Below are 22,557 nucleotides of genomic sequence, written 5' to 3'. Positions count from 1 at the left end.
GAAATGCAAACAGAGCTGTGCTTGAAAGTCTGGGTCCTGCAGATGTAACATCCTTGTTATAGCTGACCTGCTAACATCTCTGACGAGCCATCAGATCATTAGTCTTGTTCTTGTTATTGTAACATTCGCTAAATCGGCACTTGAAATTGCAGACACCAAAACCCGTTGTGCTTTGTTCACAGTGTCTTTCACTGTAAATGTACCTTTGATGCTCACACTCTCTAAAATAGACCTGGCATTGCCTTGAGGGGATCCAGAGATAAGCTACGGGTGAATGTAAAAGAATTATCTTTTTTAAACAGGGTAGGAAAAAAAACACTAGAAAAGGACCCCTTCCTCTTTAAACAGGCTCTGTCTCCTGCTCCAAGCCACTGAGACTGAATGTGTTTGGTCTCCACCGCTCTGAAGAAAAGCTTCTGCTTTCTAAACTGGAATTTGGAAGGCATTTTCTCCAAGTTACAGAAGATTTTCATACTCTCAGCGTGTTTGCTCGCACACACCACTCTATTCTGCTGGCTCAGAGAGCTGTGATGCTCTTCCTGGAGGAAGTTAATATATATTTTTAATTACCTAATGGCTCATGAGAAGAAGTGGTCAGGATGCTACTCTGGGACTCAGGAGACATGGTTCCAATTCCCTGTTCCGCCACAGACTTTCCGTGTGACCTTGGGCAAGTCACTTAATCTCTGTGCCTCAGTTCCTCATCTGTGCAATGGGGATAATAGCCCTACCCTGCCTCTCAGGAGTGTTAGGAGGATGAATATATTATGTTGTGAGGTGCTCAGATACCACGGTAGTGGGGGCCGGATAAGCATCTTAGATAGATTGGTATTAGAGAGCTGCATGGCTTTGAAATGGGTACAGCTAATAATAACCCTGCCAATTGGACAGGTATCTGGTTCCTGAGGTGCATCTGCCCAAATCCCTGACTGGAAGCACTGACAGAGCTATGTTCGGAAACACATTTACATTTGCAGCTATACTTTCTTTTATTCAAACTGTATTTTCATTTTATTATTAGTTATTGCAGAGGACGATTGTGAGCCTCTTCCCACAACCCTGCTTGCTACCTGGACCCTCTGTGCATGGATCTTCTCTCTCCCTTCCCTTGTGGGACACCCAGATTCTACGCAGGGGAATGGGCAGGCTAAGGAGGGGGGACGGGGAAGGGGGCAGACTAAAGTATGACATACTCCGTGGGAGCTGTTATATACTGGTGCAAGTTAGAGTAGCCCTGAGACTGCTCTAGTTTGCAGTATGGGCTGGCCTGGCCTGCAGCACCCTCAGGATCTGGGAGGATAGAAGTCGCCTAAGACCTGTCCCCCGCACCTCCCCAGATGTGCCAAGTACAGGTCTGGTGCATGTAGGTATCTGGCTCAATATTTTAATTGTGCTGTTATCAAAATGCTTTAGGCAGGTAAAACCCTCTGGAGCCCCTTCACTGCCCCATGTCCTCATTGAGGAGAGGCTCTTGGTGAGTCGTTGGTTATGGTAAATAAATGAAGCAGCACATCCCCTAATGTAAAAGCTCACATTTTTCAGAATAAACAAAAGAGACATAAATTACTGACACTCGGAGCTGTGCCCTGGCCTCTAATGTATGCTCAGTTCAGTGTTCCAGCCGTCGGATTTCATCTGGACAGTGATTTAGGAGGGAAGAGCTTTTATCTAATTGCGAGATGAGGCTCTGTGGAACTCCCCAGACACTGCTAATGGATGAGATGCACAGCAGGGCTTGCGTTTTTTGGTGGTTGTTTTTTTTTTTAAGATGGATGAAACAGAGGAGTGAGATTTCTTGTTGCCTTAGTTCAGCCGCTCGGGCCGGGTTTGCTTTTTACGCAGTCAAGAACGTTCATTTAGTGACCAGTGGTGCTTTCGATTTGACAGGTAGCGATGTTTCAAGGTGCATGGGAGTTCACATGCGCACTTGCATACTCTGGGCACAGTTCTGTGAGGTGCTGAGCGCCCTGAGCTCCCATTGAAATTGATGGGATCTGCTGGGTCAAGCCCACTGTCTCTTCCTTTTCCTGAGAGCCAAGCAAGCATTTTTGTGCATTCCCTGCCTATCTCCCATTCTTCCGACAGAGAGAAGCAGGCCATGGCTCACACTGGAGCTCATCAGTAGCGTTCGTGAGCTGGCCAGAGGAAGTTGCTTAAGAGTGACATATAGCATGAGGTGCTCTTCTGAAGGTTGGCATGAGGAGAGAGGGGCCAAGCTAAGTCCATTAACTGGGCCTGCTGTATGGTTTTGTGTGCTGTAGTGAGGTATGTGTTATTAAAGGAGAATTGCATTGAGCTTCAGTGGACGTGGGAACCAGAGTTCAAGTACATTGGGCAGGGTGGTAACCAAGACGCTTACAGTGACACAGCAGTGCCAAATATAGATGTTGTAGCACTCGGTACAGTACATATAGGGAAGTAGCTTCAGTCTGAGGAATGAATATAGACAGAGTGCTGATAACCCGCTTATTGGCAGCATGACGTGCTTTGTGCTCTGAGTTTTAACCCCGTTGTAGGATAGATTTCTCAGGGCTGATATGCCCAAATTCTGCTCTCCATTGTACCAGAGTTAATCCAGAGTACCATGAATTTCAGTGGAGTTACTCTGGATTTACACCGGTGTAACTGAGCACAGAATTTAACCCCGAGGTTCACAGGCAGTGGTAATGTCAGAATGGTAACGTGGCCGATTCCCAGGGAAAGATATGGCACTGTTGTCTCTGATCCAGCTTCTGGCATTTTGGGTAACAATGGAAGGAAAAAGTGCAGAGAAATGAACCACAGTCCGTGGGATCAAAGAGACCTCATCAACATCCTAGTGTTGTGAGTTACAGAGAGAGTGACAGCTTAAAAGAAAAGGGGAGGGGGTGCTGTAATTCCTGCAATTGACTACATTTTCCCCCTCGCCCACGTCCGATAAGATAAATGATAATGTGAACAATTGCATCAGTTACAAACTGCAAATGCTCATTTCGCCTTAACAGACAGAAAGACCCTCTTTGTGTTCCCGGCCTCAGATACCTGCTGAATCAAAGCTCATTTTGAAGGAATGGGGAGACTCATAACTTTTCTTTTTAGCTTAATTAAAATGTCTTCTTCCTTAGCCGGCCAACTGGATGGGAGTAATTAGATTCTGCCAGCCTTCCTGGACATTTTTATGAAACCAGGACACAGACTAAGAAATTGGCATTGGAAAAAAATGTGTTCCAAGGCCTGATGGGAATGAAAAGTAATAAGCATTAAGAATTGCTCAGGGATTTATACAGAAGGAATTGGATCACTTCATTCTTTCACTGCAGAGGGACGTGAATAGCATCTAAATCTGGATCCAAATTTGGGTTCCCCAAAATTTGTGGGGTGTTTATATTAGGGATTTGAGTTTGCCCAGTAGGTCAGTGGTCCCCAAATTTTTCAGGGTCCCCCGGTAGTGGGGTCACGGCTCCCGGGGGGAGGGTGTCAAGGGATGCGGACAGGGGTAAGGGGGCCGAGGCTGGGGCCGCAGCTGTGGGCAGGGCTGGGGCCAGGAGCGGGGCTGGGAATGGAGCTGAGGCTGGGGGTAGGTCTCGGGCCGGGACCAGGTACAGAGCTGTGGCTGGGCCGTAGTCGGGGGCCAAGGCTGGGCATGCAGCCGGGTCCGCGGGTGGGGGCAGGGCCAGAGCAGAGCTGGGAGCAGAGCGGGGCTGTGTGGCATTTCTTCCCCACCCCCCATGGGGACTGGCTCAGGCCCTGCCATGCCCCCTCGAACATTCCTCCATGCCCCCTAAGTTTGGGGACCTCTGCACTAGGTAGATGTGGCTACTGTATAGAAGTATGTTGCTTTTTGTCTTCTGTGCACCACATATGCTAGCTTTTTCCTTTCCCCGGGGGTGCTCAACACCTGCTGTGGCCCAGGGCCCGCCCCCACTCCACCCCTTTCTCGAAGGCCCCACCCCACCCTGCCTCTTCCCACCCCCGCTCTGCCCCCCGCCCCGCCTCTTCCTGCCCAGTTCTGCCCCCTCCCCCGAGTGCGCCCATGAACTGGGTGCAGTTCACGGGCAGCAACTTCACCGAGTGGGTGCAGTTCCCAGCTGGGGTAGGGGAGCCCGGGCCCTCTCACTCCTCCAGGCTCTGACCCAGGGCCTTGGGAGGCTGGTTTGGCTTTGCTCACGCCACGGTGCCTTGCATCAGCCTCAAATCAGACTCCCTGGGTCACTTCTACCTCCCTCTGCATCTCAGTTGGCCGTCCCTGGGGAGCTCTGCCTTCCGGGTTTCCTTCCCTGGTCCCAATCTCCAGTGCCACAGCTCCTCTGTTCCCTTGAAAAAAGAATGGGAGTACTTGTGGCACCTTAGAGACTAACAAATTTATTTCAGCATAAGCTTCGTTCTTTTTGCGGATACAGACTAACACAGCTGCTACTTTGAAATCTGTTCCCTTGCTTGGTGCGAGATCCATCTATGTCTCTCCTGGAGCTCCCAGAGCACCTCCTTCTCCCTGGTATGCCAGCCCCGACTGAGCTGTCTGGCTGCCTTTTAAACCCCGCCTCCATCCCAAGCATGCTCAGGCTGGGCGGAGGGGCAGGGCCTCCTGAGCCCAGAGTTGATCCTTAACCCTCTCCTGTCCAGTGTGGGGTTTATACAACCCATCCCAGCTACGTTTTCAGACAGGCGGCCTCCCTTTTATTAGCCCATGTTGTGCCCGCAACATTTGTGTCTGAGTGTTCTGTATAAATCAGATAGAGGTGCACAAGCTCAGATTTGCACCTGCAATTCATCATACAGATGAAGAAAGTCAGGCAAATTACATCGTTCCAACACAGAGACGTTGGGCCTGGCTTCTACTGAAGCTCATCAAGGAGCTTCCTCAGCTGGTCAGAGGAGGTTGCTTAAGAGTGACATACAGCCTGGGGTGCTCTTCTGAACCCCTGGCATGCGGAGTGAGGGCCCAGGCTAAGTCCATTAACTAGCCCTGCGGTATGGTTTTGTGCTCTATGGTGAGGTATGTGTTATAAAAGGTGAATTGCAATGAGCTTCAGTGGAGATGGGCGCCAGAGTTCAACTACATCAGCGGCAGGCTTGTGACTGACTGCTGATCCGAAGTGCTGATCCTATCTAACATTAATTCTAGCTGCCAAAAATTATAGTAGCTGAAATTGCAGGGTGCATTTAGAGTGAGATAGCCCCTGTTCTGGAACTTTCTATCGGGTCCAACTTCATTACATTTCAGATGCTCCTAGGTCATCATAAGTATTTGTGTCAAAGCTCAGCTTGTCTGTCTGAAAGGGAAAAGTATTCTGTGTGGTCAGAAAGATTTGTGTATCCCTGGTCGTATATTCCCTAATAGTACAGATTGTATATAATGCTGGAGAGTGTAGAAACGGTCTCTCCGCACCATTTGGTGTGTTTCCAGGTCTGGCTAAGTATATTATTTTGATTGGTGTGATTTTCTAATTCTTAATTACAGTCCCTTTGAGACTTTCCATTGGGGTGAGGAGGTCACACTTCGTAACAGAAGATACTAGCATAGGCCGCTAAGTGAATGATAACAATCATCCTGGGCTGTATAAGTAGGGGCATTGCCAGCAGATCGAGGGACGTGATCATTCCCCTCTATTTGACATTTGTGAGGCCTCATCTAGGGTTCTGTGTCCAGTTTTGGGCCCCACACTACAAGAAGGATGTGGAAAAATTGGAAAGAGTCCAGCGGAGGGCAACAAAAATGATTAGGGGGCTGGAGCACATGACTTATGAGGAGAGGCTGAGGGAACTGGGATTGTTTAGTCTGCAGAAGAGAAGAATGAGGGGGGGTTTGATAGCTGCTTTCAACTACCTGAAAGGGGGGTTCCAAAGAGGATGGATCTAGACTGTTCTCAGTGGTACCAGATGACAGAACAAGGAGCAATGGTCTCAAGTTGCAGTGGGGGAGGTCTAGGTTGGATATTAGGAAACACTATTTCACTAGGAGGGTGGTGAAGCACTGGAATGGGTTACCTAGGGAGGTGGTGGAATCTCCATCCTTAGAGGTTTTTAAGGTCAGGCTTGACAAAGCCCTGGCGGGGTTGATTTAGTTGGGAATTGGTCCTGCTTTGAGCAGGGGGTTGGACTAGATGACCTCCTGAGGTCCCTTCCGACCCTGATAGTCTATGATTCTATGATCCTACTTTTCTACATTTCCAGCTGTCAACATCAGCACCATTGTCTGTACCCATTTCTGAGCGTCTATTCGTACAGGCACCATATACCAACCCAAACTGAGACATGGCAGTTAGGCAGCTGTCTTGGGTTCTATCGCACAGAATGAGGCCACAGTTCAGATGAACTGACCTAGTATAATCTATATTTTTCGACACCATTTCTTGTGTGAGACAAAGAATTAGGACAGGTCCCTCTGATTGCATACCTGTTCACCCAAAAGTAGCACCACCATTCATGGGGCATTCTGAAAAATGCCCTAAATCAGTGGGTCTGAAACTGCAGTGGATTTCTAGGTGATCCATGATGCTCCTTTTGGCACAGTGACGCTTGATGCAAGCACTGTCCCCTTCTGCCAATCCAATGCGACTTCTGGAGGTGTCCTTGCTTGTTTTTAATCTATCCAGCTTTAAGTAATGCCCCTGTCTGCCTGCTGATTTCTTCATTGTCAGGTGTTTCTTTTTTAGATCACATTTTCTGATGACTACGAAAATGTAGTGGTAGGAAATATACCGGTACAGAAGGACAGAACCCAACTGTAAAGTAATCTGGAGAAATTAAGGCAGTGGAGTCCTAAAGAAACAAGATTTGATCGTAATAAATGTGAAGTCCTTCACACAGGGCATTCGTATAAGTGGCGGGGAAAAACAATGCAGTCACAGCCACGGGTGATATTACAGTTTTGCATAAATTAGATCTATATTCACTGCAGGGAGATTGTGAGATCCTAATTGGTGGGGCTAGAAGGAGATAGGGTAACAGAGCAACTCTGCCTTAAAATATGTTCCACAATTTGAGAGATTTTAGGCTTAGGAAATTGTACTGTGTAATTACCTGGGTTAGTAAGGGTTTATGACTGAGAATTTTAAACCAGCTCCCGCATCCCAATATGATACAGTATTTGCGAAGGCTCCTCCAGGCAATTTCGGTTTTTGCTCTGCTGGTGTTAGAACCAAAGAGGATGTTTTTAAGTCTGCATGCTGTTTGCTGCCAGTCTGTAATCAGTCCAGAGACAGCCGATGGTAGCTGGCAATCCAGCACAATTTACTGGATGCTCTGATATATTTTAGAGTACTGGCAAAGCTTGGTTCGAAGAATAGTGATTTTAAAAAAACCTTCCAGAGTTCATGAACTTGTGATAAATTTCTTGCACTGTTATTTATTACTCTGAGTAATAAACTGAAGGGTCCTTCTGCGCTTTACTTTGTAGAAGCAAGCCGATAACAATGTCATGGCTAATAAAACTGTTGTCTGATAGAGGAGCTGTGTAGCTTTTATAATCAGATGCAAGGGTATTTGATATTGCCCGCCGGTTAACTCAGGACATGCTGCTGAGATAAATAGACATAGGAAATTACTGTTTACTGTGTGCTGGGTTTTGTTATCCTGACAACGGAAGATCAGATTTGATAAGGTGGTCTTTTTGGTCAGATGTAATGAAGAAAAGAAGGACTGTAGTCACTGACTGAAGAAATCAGAATTCGTACAATGAGCTTGATCCTGCCTTCAATGCACGCAATGAATTTCTACATATCTTGGAAGATCAGTTACCTCTCTCAGGGCTGCATAGACAACAGCTGATTTTCAAAAATGCACCTGATGTGGTTTCATTTGTGAGAGGCAGGATCTGCCACTGAAAGAGAGCATCAAACCAGCCAGGGCACTGGGGGTATTTAGCAGCCTGAAATCTGTACTCACACAACGGTCATCTGCCGTCTGCACCCCTACTCTCTCAAGGTGCAGCTTCTGTTGCATGTAATGCGGTCAATAACAAAGCAGGAGCAGTGAGAGAGAGAGAGAAGTGTAAGCAATGTGTTAATAAGGGTACGTCTACCCAGGGATCAGAAACCCGCGGCTGGCCTAGGTCCGTTAACTCAGGCTCGCCGGGCTCCGGGGCTAAAAACCTGCTGTGTAGATGTTTGGGTTTGAGGTAGTCTAGGACCCTGTGAGGGTGGAGGGACCCACAGCTTAGGCTCCAGCCCAAGCCTGAACGGCTACACAGCAATTTGTAGCCCTGCAGCCCAAGCCCCGCCAGCCCGGCTTAGCTGACCCGGGTCATCCGCGGCCGTGCTGTGGGGCTTTTATCCCTGTGCAGACTTACCCTTAAAAGGCCTGAGAAGAAACCAAAAACACCCTGCCAGACACCATACGATATGTCACCATGAGGCAATTTAAAATCGTGTGACACAGTACATAGCATTTTCTCCGCTTTGCCGGGCTTTCTCAGACTCATGGGGCCTGGACAGTGTCTGGAAAGGCCAATCACTCTTCTGTTACTTTGTTCATTTATAGTCTTTAAAAGTGGCAGCCTGGGATTCCTGCTGAGATTCCCCCACGTGCTCATCCCAGCCCCAGCTATTCATCTCACAGGGCCACAGGCTTTCCCTTGCAGTGACTCCTCTCTGGCACCACGGGCCCCTGTGGTGCCACTGAGTGCAGGGAGACGGGCTGCCTGTGGGGCCAGCTGCCAGGGAGGAGGCGGCACACAGGAGTTGGCCATGGCACCTGGTAGCCTTGGGGCCTTGCAGGCAGGGCTGTGAGGGGGAAGGAGTGGGGGGGAAGGGAGGCTCAAGGAGGTTGGGGGTTTATGGAGAAGCAGGGGCAGAAGGGGTGATGCTGTTTCAGGATCGCACCCAAATGGGCCCCCAGGGCTCCAGGCTCCCACCGCTTCTCAACAGCCTGCTCACCTCTGCCTCTCACAGTCAGACTGCCCCATGCTCCTCCTCCCCCAGCCCTGGCTGCCCCTGATTCTCACCACTGGCTGCCTCAGGTTGCCCTGGCCCTGCACGAAGAGAGAGACGGGCTCCTGCCTCCCCTACAGCTGCCCTCGAGGGGTCGCCAGGCACTGCTTGCCACTGGTGACAAATGCCCCACACGCAGCAGCCCGAAGGCAGCTCTGGGGCTAAAGGTACGTCTGCAGGAGTATAAGTAGCAGTGTAGATGGTGAAACATGGCTTAGGAGAGTAGAGTAGAGTACAGACACACCTGAACCCCCAGGCTATGTACCCTATGTGGCTGTCTACACACCCAGGCAATGCTTCCCACATCCATACTGCAGTGTCGTTTCCTGCTGCCTCCCAGCTGCCAGAACCGTTCACAACCGTGTACAGCTACGCACCACGGTGTGGATGCAGCCTGCCTTTCATTGCGGCCTGTAGCTACACATACCCGACACACTGCCACCAGTGTAGACACGGCCTAAGTGTGTGAGGGGGGAGCAGTGAACTCCTTGTGCTGTTGAACCTGCTGGCCGGCCCGAAAAGCATTCCGTTGTTTTGGGGGGGTTAATCCCCTCTTTCTTGTTTCCACCCTAGAAGGTAGAAGGAAGAGGAGAAAAGGAGAGTGGGAAATAAAATTGAGATTTTTTGGTTTTCATTTAATTGAACACCTGAAAATTTCTGCAAAACTTTTGGAATGAAACTGATTTTTTTCATTTCTTTTGACATTTTGCACAGAAAATACCTGCCTTTTTCCAGCCTGCCCTAATGTTTGTGCGGCTTAGTATCCTAGTATTTCATTAATAGTTGATCTATGTCAGTGGTTCTCAAACTTTTGTACTGGTGACCCCTTTCACATAGCAAGCCTCTGAGTGCGACCCCCCTCATAAATTAAAAACACTTTTTTATATATTTAACACCATTATAAATGCTGGAGGCAAAGCGGGGTTTGGGGTGGAGGCTGACAGCTCGCGACCCCCCATGTAATAACCTCACGACCCCTTGAGGGGTCCTGACCCCCAGTTTGAGAACTCCTATGTGAATGTTGCCTCTCGCACAATGGAAGGTGGGGCCTGAGCTGATTTGCCTTTTGACATCCCCTGCTCTATGCATTTGACTAAATGCAGGTTAAAGTACAGAGTCGGCATTCATGAGATCTGGCTTCCTGGCTCTGCCTCTGGCTTGCTGTGTGACCTTGGCCCAATCACTTAACATGTTTTAATCTCCCCATCAATAAAATAGTGATAAAGTGACTCACTTTTGTTGAATGTGCACTGATAGTTGTTGAGTCCACACAGACCTTTTCTAAATGATGCCTCTTTCTTAACAAACTGGGTGTTTGCTCGCTTGTACATCTTTCAAAATATAAATACATATTTCAGCTTAAATGGACAGAAGAGACTCAGTATCCATTAGGAAAATATACCATATAGCTTGTATCCTGCCGGATGCTGGATGTGGCGTATGGGACAATCGGGAATGGTGAAGTATTTACTTAAATTGCTAGTTTCCACTGCACTGAGGAAGTCAACGGCACTGAGGGCATTATAGCATTTGTTGGTAATTTCCGAAGTACAGTAGCATTTTGAGATGAGAGCCCTTCTCCTGTAGTTTGTACATGCAGAAAAATCACTTAGCTAACATAAATCAGGCTTAAATTGCTTTTAAGGGCTCATGGAGTCTCTCTAAAGGAGGCAAGATGAGGAAACCTTTCCCCCAGAGCACTATAGGTTCTCCCCTTTGTAAGTCCCATTAAGGTTTGATCAAAGACCTTTATAGGCTTTTCATTATGGCCTGGTTATATATAGTTGAAATTCAACAGTGGCTTTTACAGTCATCCCAAAAATCTAACAATAGGTGAACTTAAGCAAGAATCCACCCAACAAAGAGAACAACTTAAGCACGAGGAATAATGTAGGTTGTTCTAACCCAGCAATGCCTGATTTTTTCAGCCTGAGGACCTATGCCTATGTATCCCATGACCGACTCACTCCTCGGGGTGTCATTTCCATGACGTTTCAATGGACCTTTTTTTGTAATCCCAGCAGCACCATCTCTGGGCTCTGCTTGAGGGATGAACGTATTTCTTCCGGAAAGGTCAGGATGCCACAATCAGTACTCGAGAGCAGATTCCTGCCCTGTTTTTTGCGCTGTGCTGCCTGAGGCAGTGCAAAGAGAACACAAGCCTGCTGAGGATTGCCCTGGAGTGGGGGAGTCGCTATGCCTGCCTCCCCACTGCTCCTATGCCTGCCTGCCCACAGAACATGGTGCAGGGGGTGGGGGTGGGTCAGGCATGACTGGAGCAGGTTGGACTCTGGCTGTCCCCAGCTGGCGTGGTGCTTTGTAGGCAATAGCCTGTTTGTGCAAAGTAGAACAACCCCTAGGCTGCTCTACACTGGGCTGGGGCAGAGAATCAGGAAGCTGTCACTATTTCACAGCTTCTCCTCCTTCCCCCCTCCTGGGCCTCCCTGGGTGGCTGTTTTGGGGAGGGAATTATCCTTTGCTAGATCCTCCTCTAATCTCAGGCAAAGCTAATTCCAGCTTCTGTCCTGCTATAACTGGAGCAAACACAGGGAAGCAGGCAGCTGAGCATGCAGAACTAATCTCCTCCCTTCAGGGGCGATTGATTTTAATCAAGGTGATTTATATGAGTGATTTTAATCATCAGTTTTAATCAACTTTTTCATTTGTACTTCCGTTATTTTCTAAAGAAAGGTGCATTCACATCCGCTAATATAATCATTAAAGCTTCTTGATTTATAACTAACTAGAGCCTTTACACTAGATTTGGTACATACTTTTGCTACCTAGGCGGGTATGCTATAACTGTATACATTTATTTAAGCAATTATATAGCTTAATATTTTCAGATTCCTATTAAGTAGTTAAGCATTTTTAGGATGTTAGAAAGTGGTGAATGATATATTGCTTATTTACTAGATAATTAACTTTTTGCTTATGATGTGTATCGGATTGAATTAGAATGGTAACTGGAATTTAATGAAACACACAAAAAGCATGTAAACAAAATTTTATTAAACAAAATAAGCCTTTAATACAGTACATGACCTATTGTGCCATATTTAGAAAGCTTGACCTCAAAAATTAGATATTTTTCCCAGTTCTTTCTTTATATATAGAAAAGCAGCTTTTAACTCAACATTTTTGACAGAGGCTCATAGATTCAGCATATTTCTTTTTTATGTAAATGTTCTAAGAGATTACACTACATTTAGGCCTAACATATTTTGTATTAAATTCAGATTTCATTGTTTAAATAGACCCACTCTAATTTAAATAACAAATCAAGAACATCCCATTTAAATACAAAGAAACCACCTGGAAGATAACAAGCCGGGGTGCTGCTGAGCGGCTGCAGCAGCAAAGGGACAGCAGCCACTCAGAGCATGCTCAGCTCACATCAGATTTGCTCCTGAGTAAGGTTGCCAACTTTCTGATTGCAGAAAACTGAACACCCTTGTCCTGCCCCCTTCCCTGAGGCCCCGCCCCTGCCTCCCTTCTTTAAGGCTCCGCCCCCGCTCACTGCATCCCCTCTCCCTCCATTGCTCGCTCTCCCCCACCCTCGCTCACTTGCTCAATTTAACCGGGCTGGGGCAGGGGGTTGGGGTGCGGGAGGGGGTGAGGGCTCCGTCTGGTGGTTTGGGCTCTGGGGTGGGGCTGGGGATGAGGGGGTGCAGGGATGGGGTTTGGGGCGCAAGAAGCAGCTCTGGGCCGCAGCTGAGGAGTTTGGAGTGCGGGAGGGGGCTCAGGGCTGGGGCAGGGAGTTGGGGTGCGGGAGGGGGTGTGGGGTGCAGGCTCTGGGAGGGAGTTTGGGTGCAGGAGAGGGCTCAGGGCTGGGGCATGGGGTTGGGCTGCAGCGTGCAGGAGGGAGTTTGGGTGCGGAAGCGGACTCAGGGCTGGGGCGGGGGGTTGGGGTGTGGGAGGCAGTTTGGGGTGCGGGCTCCAGGCGGCACTTACCTCAGGAAGTGGCTCCCGGAAGTAGCCGGCATGTCCCTCTGGCTCCTAGACGCAGGGGCGGCCAGGGAAGCTGCGCTGCCCCCGTCTGCAGGCACTACCCCTGCAGCTCCAATTGGCTACCGTTTTTGCAGTGCACGGAGTCCCTCTGGCCACCCCTGCGCCAAGGAGCTGACGGGACATGCCGGCCACTTCCGGGAGCTGTGCAAAGCCGGCCACTGCGGCCAACTGGACTTTTAGTTGACCGGAGCCCCCAGGGTCCCTTTTCGACCAGGCATTCCGGTCGAAAACCAGACGCCTGGCAACCCTGCTCCTGAGACTGCAGATATACTGGCCCCATATAATGATTCTGCTGATTCAAACACTTCTGTTTCAAAATGGCAGGGCAGGGCTCCGGGACCACATTTTCAACTCCTAATCAAATCCAAATTTTCTTCTTAACATCGCCACCCTGGAGGCTCACAGTTTAGAGCCTTAAGTTCTACAAGCGGCCCCCAGGTCAATGGTTGGACACTGCTATTATACCATAACTAGAACGCCAGCTGCAAACTTGTGAAATCAAAAAAGACCAAATGAAAATCAAGCAAAAAATTCAAAACACTTGCTGCCCTATTCCTTTTTTTTTTACCAGATTATTAAGATTTCTACGAGAGGGTATTGGCCAAAGTTATTTATAAAGTTCCATGTTAATTTACCGTGCTAACATCCAGTAATGTATGCAGTGGTGTTGTAGCTGTGTTGGTTCCAGGATATTAGAGAGAGACAAGGAGGGTGAGGTAATGTCTTTTAGTGGACCAACTTCTGTTAATGAGAGAGACAAGCTTTAAGAAGAGCGCTGTGTAAGCTTAAAAGCTCATCTCTCTCACCAACAGAAGTTGGTCCAATAAAAGATATCACCTCCCCCACCTTGTCTCTCTAACATCCAGGAAGTCGTTTGTAATAGTAATAAGATGCATATTTTTATATAGACTGTGTGCATGTGTGTGCATTTGTTCAAATATTGAAGACCCCAAGTGAAGGGCACAACTGGAAAAGCAGCAGCTTTGGGAGCATTACAATGATTAATGTCATGGCCTTGTTTTTAACATTTAGTATTTCTGCTATAAATAATTTACAGTAATAAAGCGACACGTCCTTGCCCACTGAGGGACGGAGGTAAATTTGGCGCTCTCATAAGGGACAGCTGGGAGGTCGGCTTTCAGGAGGCACTCAATACCTTGCAGAAGTGGGGCCCTTGGTGAGGTAAATACGTTTTGATCTCCTGTGGAGAAACTCACCATGGGATGGGATAAACAGGGCAAAGCAGAAACAGATGGGGATGTGATTCTTAGGCAAGACCTTGTTTTTGTACTGCCTCTTTCCAGGAAAAAGCCTGCTGTAAACATCCATGTTGTATTTCCTAGTGCTGGGTGACCCGTACAGGAGAAGGATCACATGGCTTTAATTGACTATCACAATATTCCCAAAGCCTCCTGGTTCTACAGAGCCCTCTCTCACTGCTGGCTGGGATGGCTTGTGAGGCCGGGCTCTTTCGCTGTGCCCCAGTGCCATATATCTGTGCGGAACGCTGAGCACTTAATACCAAGTCTTCCTCCAGGAGAGTCACTTGATCTTAATAAAATAAAATGAAAATAAGTAGAGCAAGTGGCCGTTCTGAATTTCTTCATACTGGGCTAAATGATGAAGTGCTTACCCAGAACCCAGTCTCACCCCCACCGTGGAAGCATTTGTTGTAGGAAATCTCTGAGGTTTCCTAGTTCTTTTGGGGATGGGGGAGGAAGGGTTCTCTCTCTCTCACACACACACACACACACACACACACACACACACACACACACACACACTTGTAGCAGCCATCCCTCAAACCTCTGGCTGTTTGCCTCTCTATGACCCCTGCTTCCCCTGACTCTTGCTCCTGGAAGTACAGGCAAGTTCCCACAGTTGGTGGCTGATCTGGGGATCCCCTCAGAACTGGGAGAGGAGGGGGACAATGTGTGTCACTTGCCACAAACCACCACTTACATACAGATCCCTGGATCTGGAGGAAAGAGTCATGGTTCTCAACCTGGGGTACATGTGCCCCTGGGGGTACGCAGAGGTCTTTCAGGGGGTACATCCACTCATGTTGATATTTGCCTAGTTTTACGACAGGCTGCATAAAAAGCACTAGTGAAGTCAGTACGAACTAAAATTTCATACAATGACTTGTTTATACTGCTCTATATACTATACACTGAAATGTAAGTATAATAATTATATTCCTATTGGTTTATTTTACAAATATATGGTAACAATGAGAAAATCAATTTTTCAGGAATAGCATCCTGTGACATTTTTGTATTTTTATGTCTGATTTTGTATCCAAGTAGTTTTTAAGTGAGGTGAAACTTGGGGGTACACAAGACAAATGAGACTCCTGAAAGGGGTACAGTAGTCGAGAAAGGTTGAGAGCCAATGAGGTAGAGAGTACACTGCCCCAGGGGTGTCGGAGCCCCTTTCCTCCTCTTCTGAGTGAGAGAGGGGTAGCCATGTTTGGAGGCTCCCCTGATCCATGTGTTATCTTGGAGGTACAGTTGGTCCCCAAGTTTGTAATTAGCCTTTCATGGGTAGAACTTGGGTTGATTTCACCCTGTTGGCTTCAATGAGTAAGGCTGGAGTCAAATTTGTCCCAGTGAGCGTAACAGAGCAACAACTGTGATACTACAGAGTCAGAAACCACTTGTAGCCATGCCAAAAATGTGTGGTAAATAAGCCTGTGCTAGTTTGTCCCATGCCAGCATTTGAGTAACACTATGAAGATAACAGAGAGATGACAGAAAGGCAAGATCACCTCTTCAGTGGTGCCTCCTTTCTCTTATGAAGCTGATTACACAATATTGCCTTAACACTCTTAGCGGCAAATGAGGATTTCAGGCCAACAAGAAATCCCTGTGTCTGAAGTCAGGTCACCAGACTTTTTCTCCCCCCTCAAGTACTTTTTTGCTTGCGGCAAGGAATTCTGGACTGTTAGACGTCTCAATATCATCACAATGGGGGCCATTCTGAGACTACTGAAAGCTGGACCTCTGTTCAGAAAGGACAGATTCATGTTCAAGAGGGTCCACAATGCAACAATTTATATCAAGAAATGAATAAGATGCTTTAAAAAAAAAGCCTTCATCTGTTTATTTGTCTTGGGGAGAGGGGGAAGCGATCAAATGTGCTCTTTATGATTTGTTAACTCTGTATCTTGAGGTACAAAATAGCGTAACGAACCGAGAGAGGCGAAATGTGTCAGAGTGCGCCCCGCCGCCTGATGGACAGAATTTGAATTGCTCAACTGTGTATCATAAACTGTCTACCTCTAAAAGCTAATGGAAATCCCTCTTTAGCTGAAGGGATAGGTAGGACCTTCACTTTCAGAGCAGGACGGTTATGAGCTTTGCCCCATTCTCTCATTGAACTTCCAACGGGGCAAGGATTAAAGCAGGGGTTCTCAAACTGGGGGTTGGGACCCTTCAGGGGGTCATGAGGTGATAACATGGGGGGTTGCGAGCTGTCAGTCTCCACCCCAAACCCCGTTTTGTCTCCAGCATTTATAATGGTGTTAAATACATAAAAAAGTGTTTTTAATTTATAAGGGGAGGGGGTCACACTCAGAGGCTTGCTATGTGAAAAGGGGTCACCAGTACAAAAGTGTGAGAGCCACTGGATTAAAGTAAAGCAAAAATGGAGACGTTCTTATGTGACAGTGGAGCCCTGATTGCAACAAGGACTCCTACGTGTGACTATAATACAGTCAGTATGTAGTGGTAGTCCTAGGGGCAGTGGATTTGGAATCATGCTTTGTCTAAAAAGCCCCAGAGTGAATGTCAGTTTGGCTCTTGAATAAAATCAGTGAGGAACAGCTCAAGTTTTAAGGCACGTTCTTAAGGCGAAGATGGTGACACTGTAAAGAGTGGGAGAGAGGTATTTTGGTGTATTGTGTTTTTTTTAAATGTCAGAATCTGATGTCAATAGCATTGAGCAAATGGTTCTAAGAACTGCAACAATCGTTGATAATCCAATATGCAAACCATCTCAACCTTCAGAAGGGGGAAGTTATTGTTCCTGTTACTAAGTTACTGAATGGAGCTCAGTGGTTTTGGCGGTCTGCCAGTTCATAGGAAATTGAATGATAGTTGGAATGGTTTATTTGAAATGACATCCATCCTATAGTGCCAGTGACTCCCCACAGCCTCAAAGACTCATAGGAATTGAGGAGCATGGGAACATAGAGGCCTACAACATATTTAAACAAGCCTTGGCAAAAGCCAGCAAATGCGAACTGATTTTAATTTATGTATTCATGTATTAAATGCTCTGGAGGCTACAGATTAACTTCCTCCACTTGGTGTCTGCCGCTGTTTCACCTCCTTTGGAAATAGAGATGACAAACACCGCTAAATGGATTGGAAGATTGTTTATTTTCCCTTTAGCTTCTGTTCCTGCTGATGAAATACCTGGTCTGTCACTTCCCACAGCAATACTCATAGTGAATTAGGAGCTATTAGGAAAGGGATAGATAATACGACAAAAAATATAATAATGCCTGTACATAAATTCATGATATGCCCACACCTTGAATACTGAGTGCAGTTCTGGTCACCCCATCTCAAAAAAGATATATTAGAATTGGAAAAGGTACAAAGAAAGGCAACCAAAATTATTAGGGGTATGGAACAGCTTCCAAACATGGAGAGATTAAAAAGACTAGAACTGTTCATTTTAGAAAAGAGACAACTAAGGGGTGGGGATATGATAGAGGTCTAGAAAATCATAACTGGTGTGGAGAAAGTGAATAAGGAAGTGTTATTTACTCCTTCACCTAACACAAGAACTAGGTGTCCCCCGATGAAATTAATAGGCAGCAGGTTTAAAACTAACATAAGGAACTACTGCTTCATACAACGCACAGTCACCCTGCCAGGGGATGTTGTGAAGGCCAGAAGTATAACTGGGAGATAAGTTCATTGAGGATAGGTCCATCAATGGCTATTAGCCAAGACGGTCAGGGATGCAACCCCATGCTCTGGGTGTCACTAAACCGCTGACTACCAGAGGCTGGGACTGGACAATGGGATGGATCACTCGATAACTCTACTGTTCTGTTCATTCCCTCTGAAGCGTCTGGCACTGGCCACTGTCAGAAGACAGGATACTGGCCTAGATGGACCATGGCATGGTCATTCTTACGTTCTTAATTATGGCAACTATTCCCTGCACCTCACACTTTACGGATGCTATTTTCTCTGGTCGTGGAATAACATCAGGGTCACAAATCTGTACTAAATGATTAGAAGCTGTGCCTTCTTTTACTGATTCCAAGGGTATGTCTACACAGCCCTCAGCAGTGAGCTGCCCACCCTGGGTCACTAGACTTGGGCTAACGGGGCTTGTGCTAGCACTCCAAGAATAACTGTGTAAACCAGTGGTTCTCAAACTAGGGCCCCCGCTTGTTCAGGGAAAGCCCTTGGTGGGCCGGGCCGGTTTGTTTACCTGCCACGTCCGCAGGTTCGGCCGATCGCGGCTCCCACTGGCCGCGGTTCGCCGCTCCAGGCCAATGGGGGCTGCGGGAAGTGGCACTGGCTGAGGGATGTGCTGGCCGCCCTTCCTGCAAATCTGCCTCCGGTATGAAAGTCCCTCCAAGAGATCCATACAGGGTCTGCGTCTGAAGCTCCTCATTGGCACAGCTCAGGGGATGCAGCTTAGAAGAACAGGGTGCAGTGGTGGCCCAAAAGGAACTCTAATTGACAGCTGCTGTCCACAGCTTCCCCTGGAGCTAATCTGGACCCCAGGATAGATGGAGTGCGTAGTGCCACTGCCCCACAGTAGGACAATGGGCACTTGTGGGAATTCCTGGGGGTAGGGGTGGGATATATGGCATATATGGACTATACCATTCAGAACCAAGGATTCCGGACTCAAGGTGGGCAAAACTTTCAGAACCAAAAGGAAAGATACTTGGAATTCAGATTTTTTCACCTTCTAGTTAATGACTCATGAAAAATGTGTAAACATTTTGTGCAACCCCATCCTTTGTGTCCTGTGCCTCCCTCTGTGCTCAATCCACAGAGTGTGAATCTGTTAAAACTCTCTGCTTCTGAGCCTGGCGGTTTGGTTTGTGCTGTGGAGACTTCCCTGTGTAACTCTGAGGAAGCTCTGATTCAGTGCCTGCACGGCAGTCAGCAGCTTTGCACACCGAGAACGGAGTACAGTGGTGGCCCAAGAGTAACTCTAACTTATAGGAGCTGCCCACAACTTCCCAGGGAGTGTATTTATTTAGCGTTTGCATAGTCGCCGAGCCAAGCAATAGAATTCCTAGTGGCCAAGTGGAGCTCTCGGAGCCCACTGCTGAATTTGGTTAGCGGGCACTCCTTGACAATGCGTATCATTGTTTGATCTGTGCTGCAGCTGCAGCTTGGATTGTCTCGAAGACCCCAATGGTGCTGGTTGGCTGCACAGAGGCCTCCCTCAGTCCAGAATCGGTAAAGAAGGGCCCACTGTCAAAACGGGGCGGGCGAGTAGTAGGGTCTGTGACGAGGAACTGGTGTTAAGCATGAATCTGCGGGCCACAGAGACTCCGCTGTCGCATCCTAGCGTGGCAGCCTTGACCACCGTGGGTGTCGTGATGAAAGATGTGTAGCTGGTAGGCTAAAAAGGTCACTGAATAAAGGCAGGCTTGGGTTGGCACGTGCCTTAGTGGGCAGCCCAAAACAGATGAAGTATATAGTGCTCCAGCCACCGCCCCACAGTATATCCCTGTGACAGTGGGCAAAAAACAATGTTGCTTCTGGGCAAAAACCAGTTTGTTTATGAACGGTAGGGGCTTCGCCTCAAATACAATTGCAAAAATGACTCATGAGAAAACTGTGTCTCATAGAAATACGTGAGACTGGAAAATTTGAAGGGACCCAAAAAGAAACTGGGATTTTTCTTCTTCTTCACCGGAAGTAAATCCTGGCTATCCAAATGTCATGGGGGTGGATCCAAAACCTTTGGGAAAACCAAATTCATTTCTATGCACATTTCTGATTTTAGGGAGCATGCCACATTTCAGATTATCTCCCAAATATTCTGAACTTTGCATAATCGGCGTTGGGATACTCGGTGTTTCCCAGCTTTTTTAATGTCCCCATAGAATACGCAGTGCTGTACAAGAGACAACAAACAAGGCAGTCACTGCCCAAAGAATTGACAAAGACCTCAATCCTCTAGTGGGATCTGTAGCAGGCAACCCCTGGATCCTGACTACACATCCCGTTTCACGGTCAGGGTTTAAGAGACAGATACAGAGAGGACACTGGGAGAGTGGGAAGAAGTAATTACCATAGTAAAATATTTTCCACCCTCATTCTAATTATTCTAAAACATTTTTTTCCAATTTCTCCCAGCTCTGTTCAGCACTTTCTTCCTCTTTTCTGTGATAGCAACTTCTAGCACTGTAAGCAAAGGCACCAGCTTCCTTTGATTTGTAGATCCAGAAGAAAAGCCACATTCTCTATCCTGAAAACAACAAAAAAGGAACTAAGTTTTCCTCTTAAAGAGAAGACAAGTGTTTGACAGAGATAACCAGAAGGGGCTGGGGTTTATGCAGCTGTTAATTACCATTTGAAATGAAGGGACTGTGGGCAATGCAAGATATGCCTATAGCAACCACACCTTTGCAGAAAGCGTTTGACTTGCTTTTACCTCTGCAAGGGAATGTAATGGGTTAATTCAGCAACTGGGCATTCAATAGCTTGATTTAAAGGAGGAAAAATGACACTCTTCTCCCCTGCTTTGCTGGTTGTAGATGGTTTGCTCTGTCTTGGATCACATGGCCCATTGGCCCCCCTAGTGCAGCAGAAGCACCAGCTGCTGCTACTGCCGCTGAGGAGGTGCTGCTGATCAGGGTGTATAAGTCTGTGTGTGTCAAATGCCTTGCTGCCTTAGCCTCCAGTTTAAAGGAGGGAAAGCAGAGGCTGAGCCCTTGAGTCTATGGGTGGGAGTCTGGGAAACACCCTTTTCTTTCCCTGCATTTCAAACACTAACCATGTCGATCTGTTGTTGCCTATTTTTCAGGGACTATGGATCCTCAAAAAGAAAATCAGGTAAGAGACCAGATTCTCCATATAATGTGCATGGCTATGTAGAGAGATTTTTAAGAACCTTCCATGTACCTCCTGTTGCATGAAATTGTGTGGTGATTTGACTCTTTCCTGCTCAAGACGGTGAGAGACAGAGGCATCAAACAGACTATAGCTGTGCAGAGAGAAAACTGTCTTTATATTAAACTGCCTTTGAAACAAAAATGACTAGCCCCCTGCTCGTTGCACTTATACAGATCTTTCTCCGGTCCAAGAAGGCAGCTGCCTTAAATTTAAGTCCTCTTTCTGATCGATTTGTACCTGTGCATGATCCAAGCGCTGTCAGGTTTCTTTATGGTGGAGTAGAGATACTGTTCTCTTTCAGTTTGAGCCTTATTTTGTGGCCACCCGCCCTGCCAAGTTGCCTCTCCTAAGGGATCCTGTGTTGTGCTTGAAATAGTCTTGCCTTGTGAGTACCTCAGTGTGAGGTACTCTTTGCCCCAAGCTTTGGGGTGTAGTCTGGCTCAGAGGCTGTGGTTGGGGTGTCTGTTTTGTATCCTAGCTGCTGTTACCTTTTGTAATTCCAGTCTGACACTATAAATGACCTGAGGAAGAGCTGGAAAACTTCTTTTTTGCCAACAGAAACTGGTCTAATAAAAGATATTATCTAACCTAATATAAATCCAATCCTCTTTCTCCCTCCCTTATGACCTGCAGTGATATTTTTTTTCCAGACACTTTTTCAAAAGTGACCTATGATTATGGGTTACTCAGTTCGATTGCCCTAAACTGGAGGTGGTAGGCCTGGCTTTGGAGCTTCTGAGCACCTGCAGGGAGTTCTGCGTGTACTACATTACACTTGATATTTTCAGTAATATATCTCAAACTAGGCACCCCAAATCAATAGCCATTTCTGGAAATGTTTGTCTGGGTGTGGCTCTTTTTCTTCAAGTGGTATTATGGTAGTTCCGAGTTCCCTACCTACCATGCAGATCCCGTGGGAGTAAAAAGGGTCACACTCCTCTTGGAGAATGACATTGCTTGGATTGATTGGTCAGTTAAATTATGAATGATTTATGCTGCACTTCTGCAGTAAACTAATACACTAATGGGCTGCTGCCATCTGGCTCTGCTGTCCTATGGATTCACTGATAGTGCTGTATGAAACTGCCAGCCTGTTGCCTACACAGGCCTAGAATGGCCGTATTATTTAGAAAACCCTGCTAGGGAATTAAGTGATCTCATGGTTACGGTGGAACCAATGAGGTACTGGCTTGCTGTCATAAATCATAGCATGTGTGTGGCAGTTTTTTATCAAAACTCTACAAAAACTATCTGGGTTATATTGTATCTGAAAACCTCTCCCACTCTAGAATAAAGGCTTATTACATTCAACACCTCCAATGCCCCTTTTAGCAACAATTAACTATGTGATTTAAGTGGGCCAGTCAATTCTCTTAACACCTTAGAAAGTAGGTTAGTAAATGGCATTCTCCCTTTATTGGTAGTCTTGGATTTCCCCCTCTAGTTAGTGTTAAAACTGGGATTCAAACCTTGCATTCCTAGCTCACCGGCCCATGTCTAGATCACTAGATGATATGTTAAGATAC

General features: G+C 47.0%; 1 protein-coding gene across 5 annotated transcripts in view; it reads left to right on the top strand.

Annotated features, from left to right (window-relative positions):
- SH3PXD2A (SH3 and PX domains 2A) overlaps positions 1-22,557 on the top strand; it is a 358,093-nt gene that overhangs the window by 208,082 nt on the left and 127,454 nt on the right. For 3 of the 5 annotated variants that reach the window (XM_026650919.2, XM_026650918.2, XM_026650921.2), the window contains one exon: positions 20,943-20,971. In XM_026650919.2, coding sequence (XP_026506704.1) covers positions 20,943-20,971 — 29 coding nt within the window. Of the gene's footprint in view, positions 1-20,696; positions 20,786-20,942; positions 20,972-22,557 lie in introns of those variants that run through there. The other 2 variants (XM_026650920.2, XM_026650922.2) reach the window with 2 other exon arrangements.

Source organism: Terrapene carolina, unplaced genomic scaffold (genome assembly GCF_002925995.2).
Source record: "Terrapene carolina triunguis isolate 2854851 unplaced genomic scaffold, T_m_triunguis-2.0 Scaffold95, whole genome shotgun sequence".
Taxonomy (NCBI): domain Eukaryota; kingdom Metazoa; phylum Chordata; order Testudines; family Emydidae; genus Terrapene; species Terrapene triunguis.
This window is presented reverse-complemented; position numbering and strand designations above follow the sequence as displayed.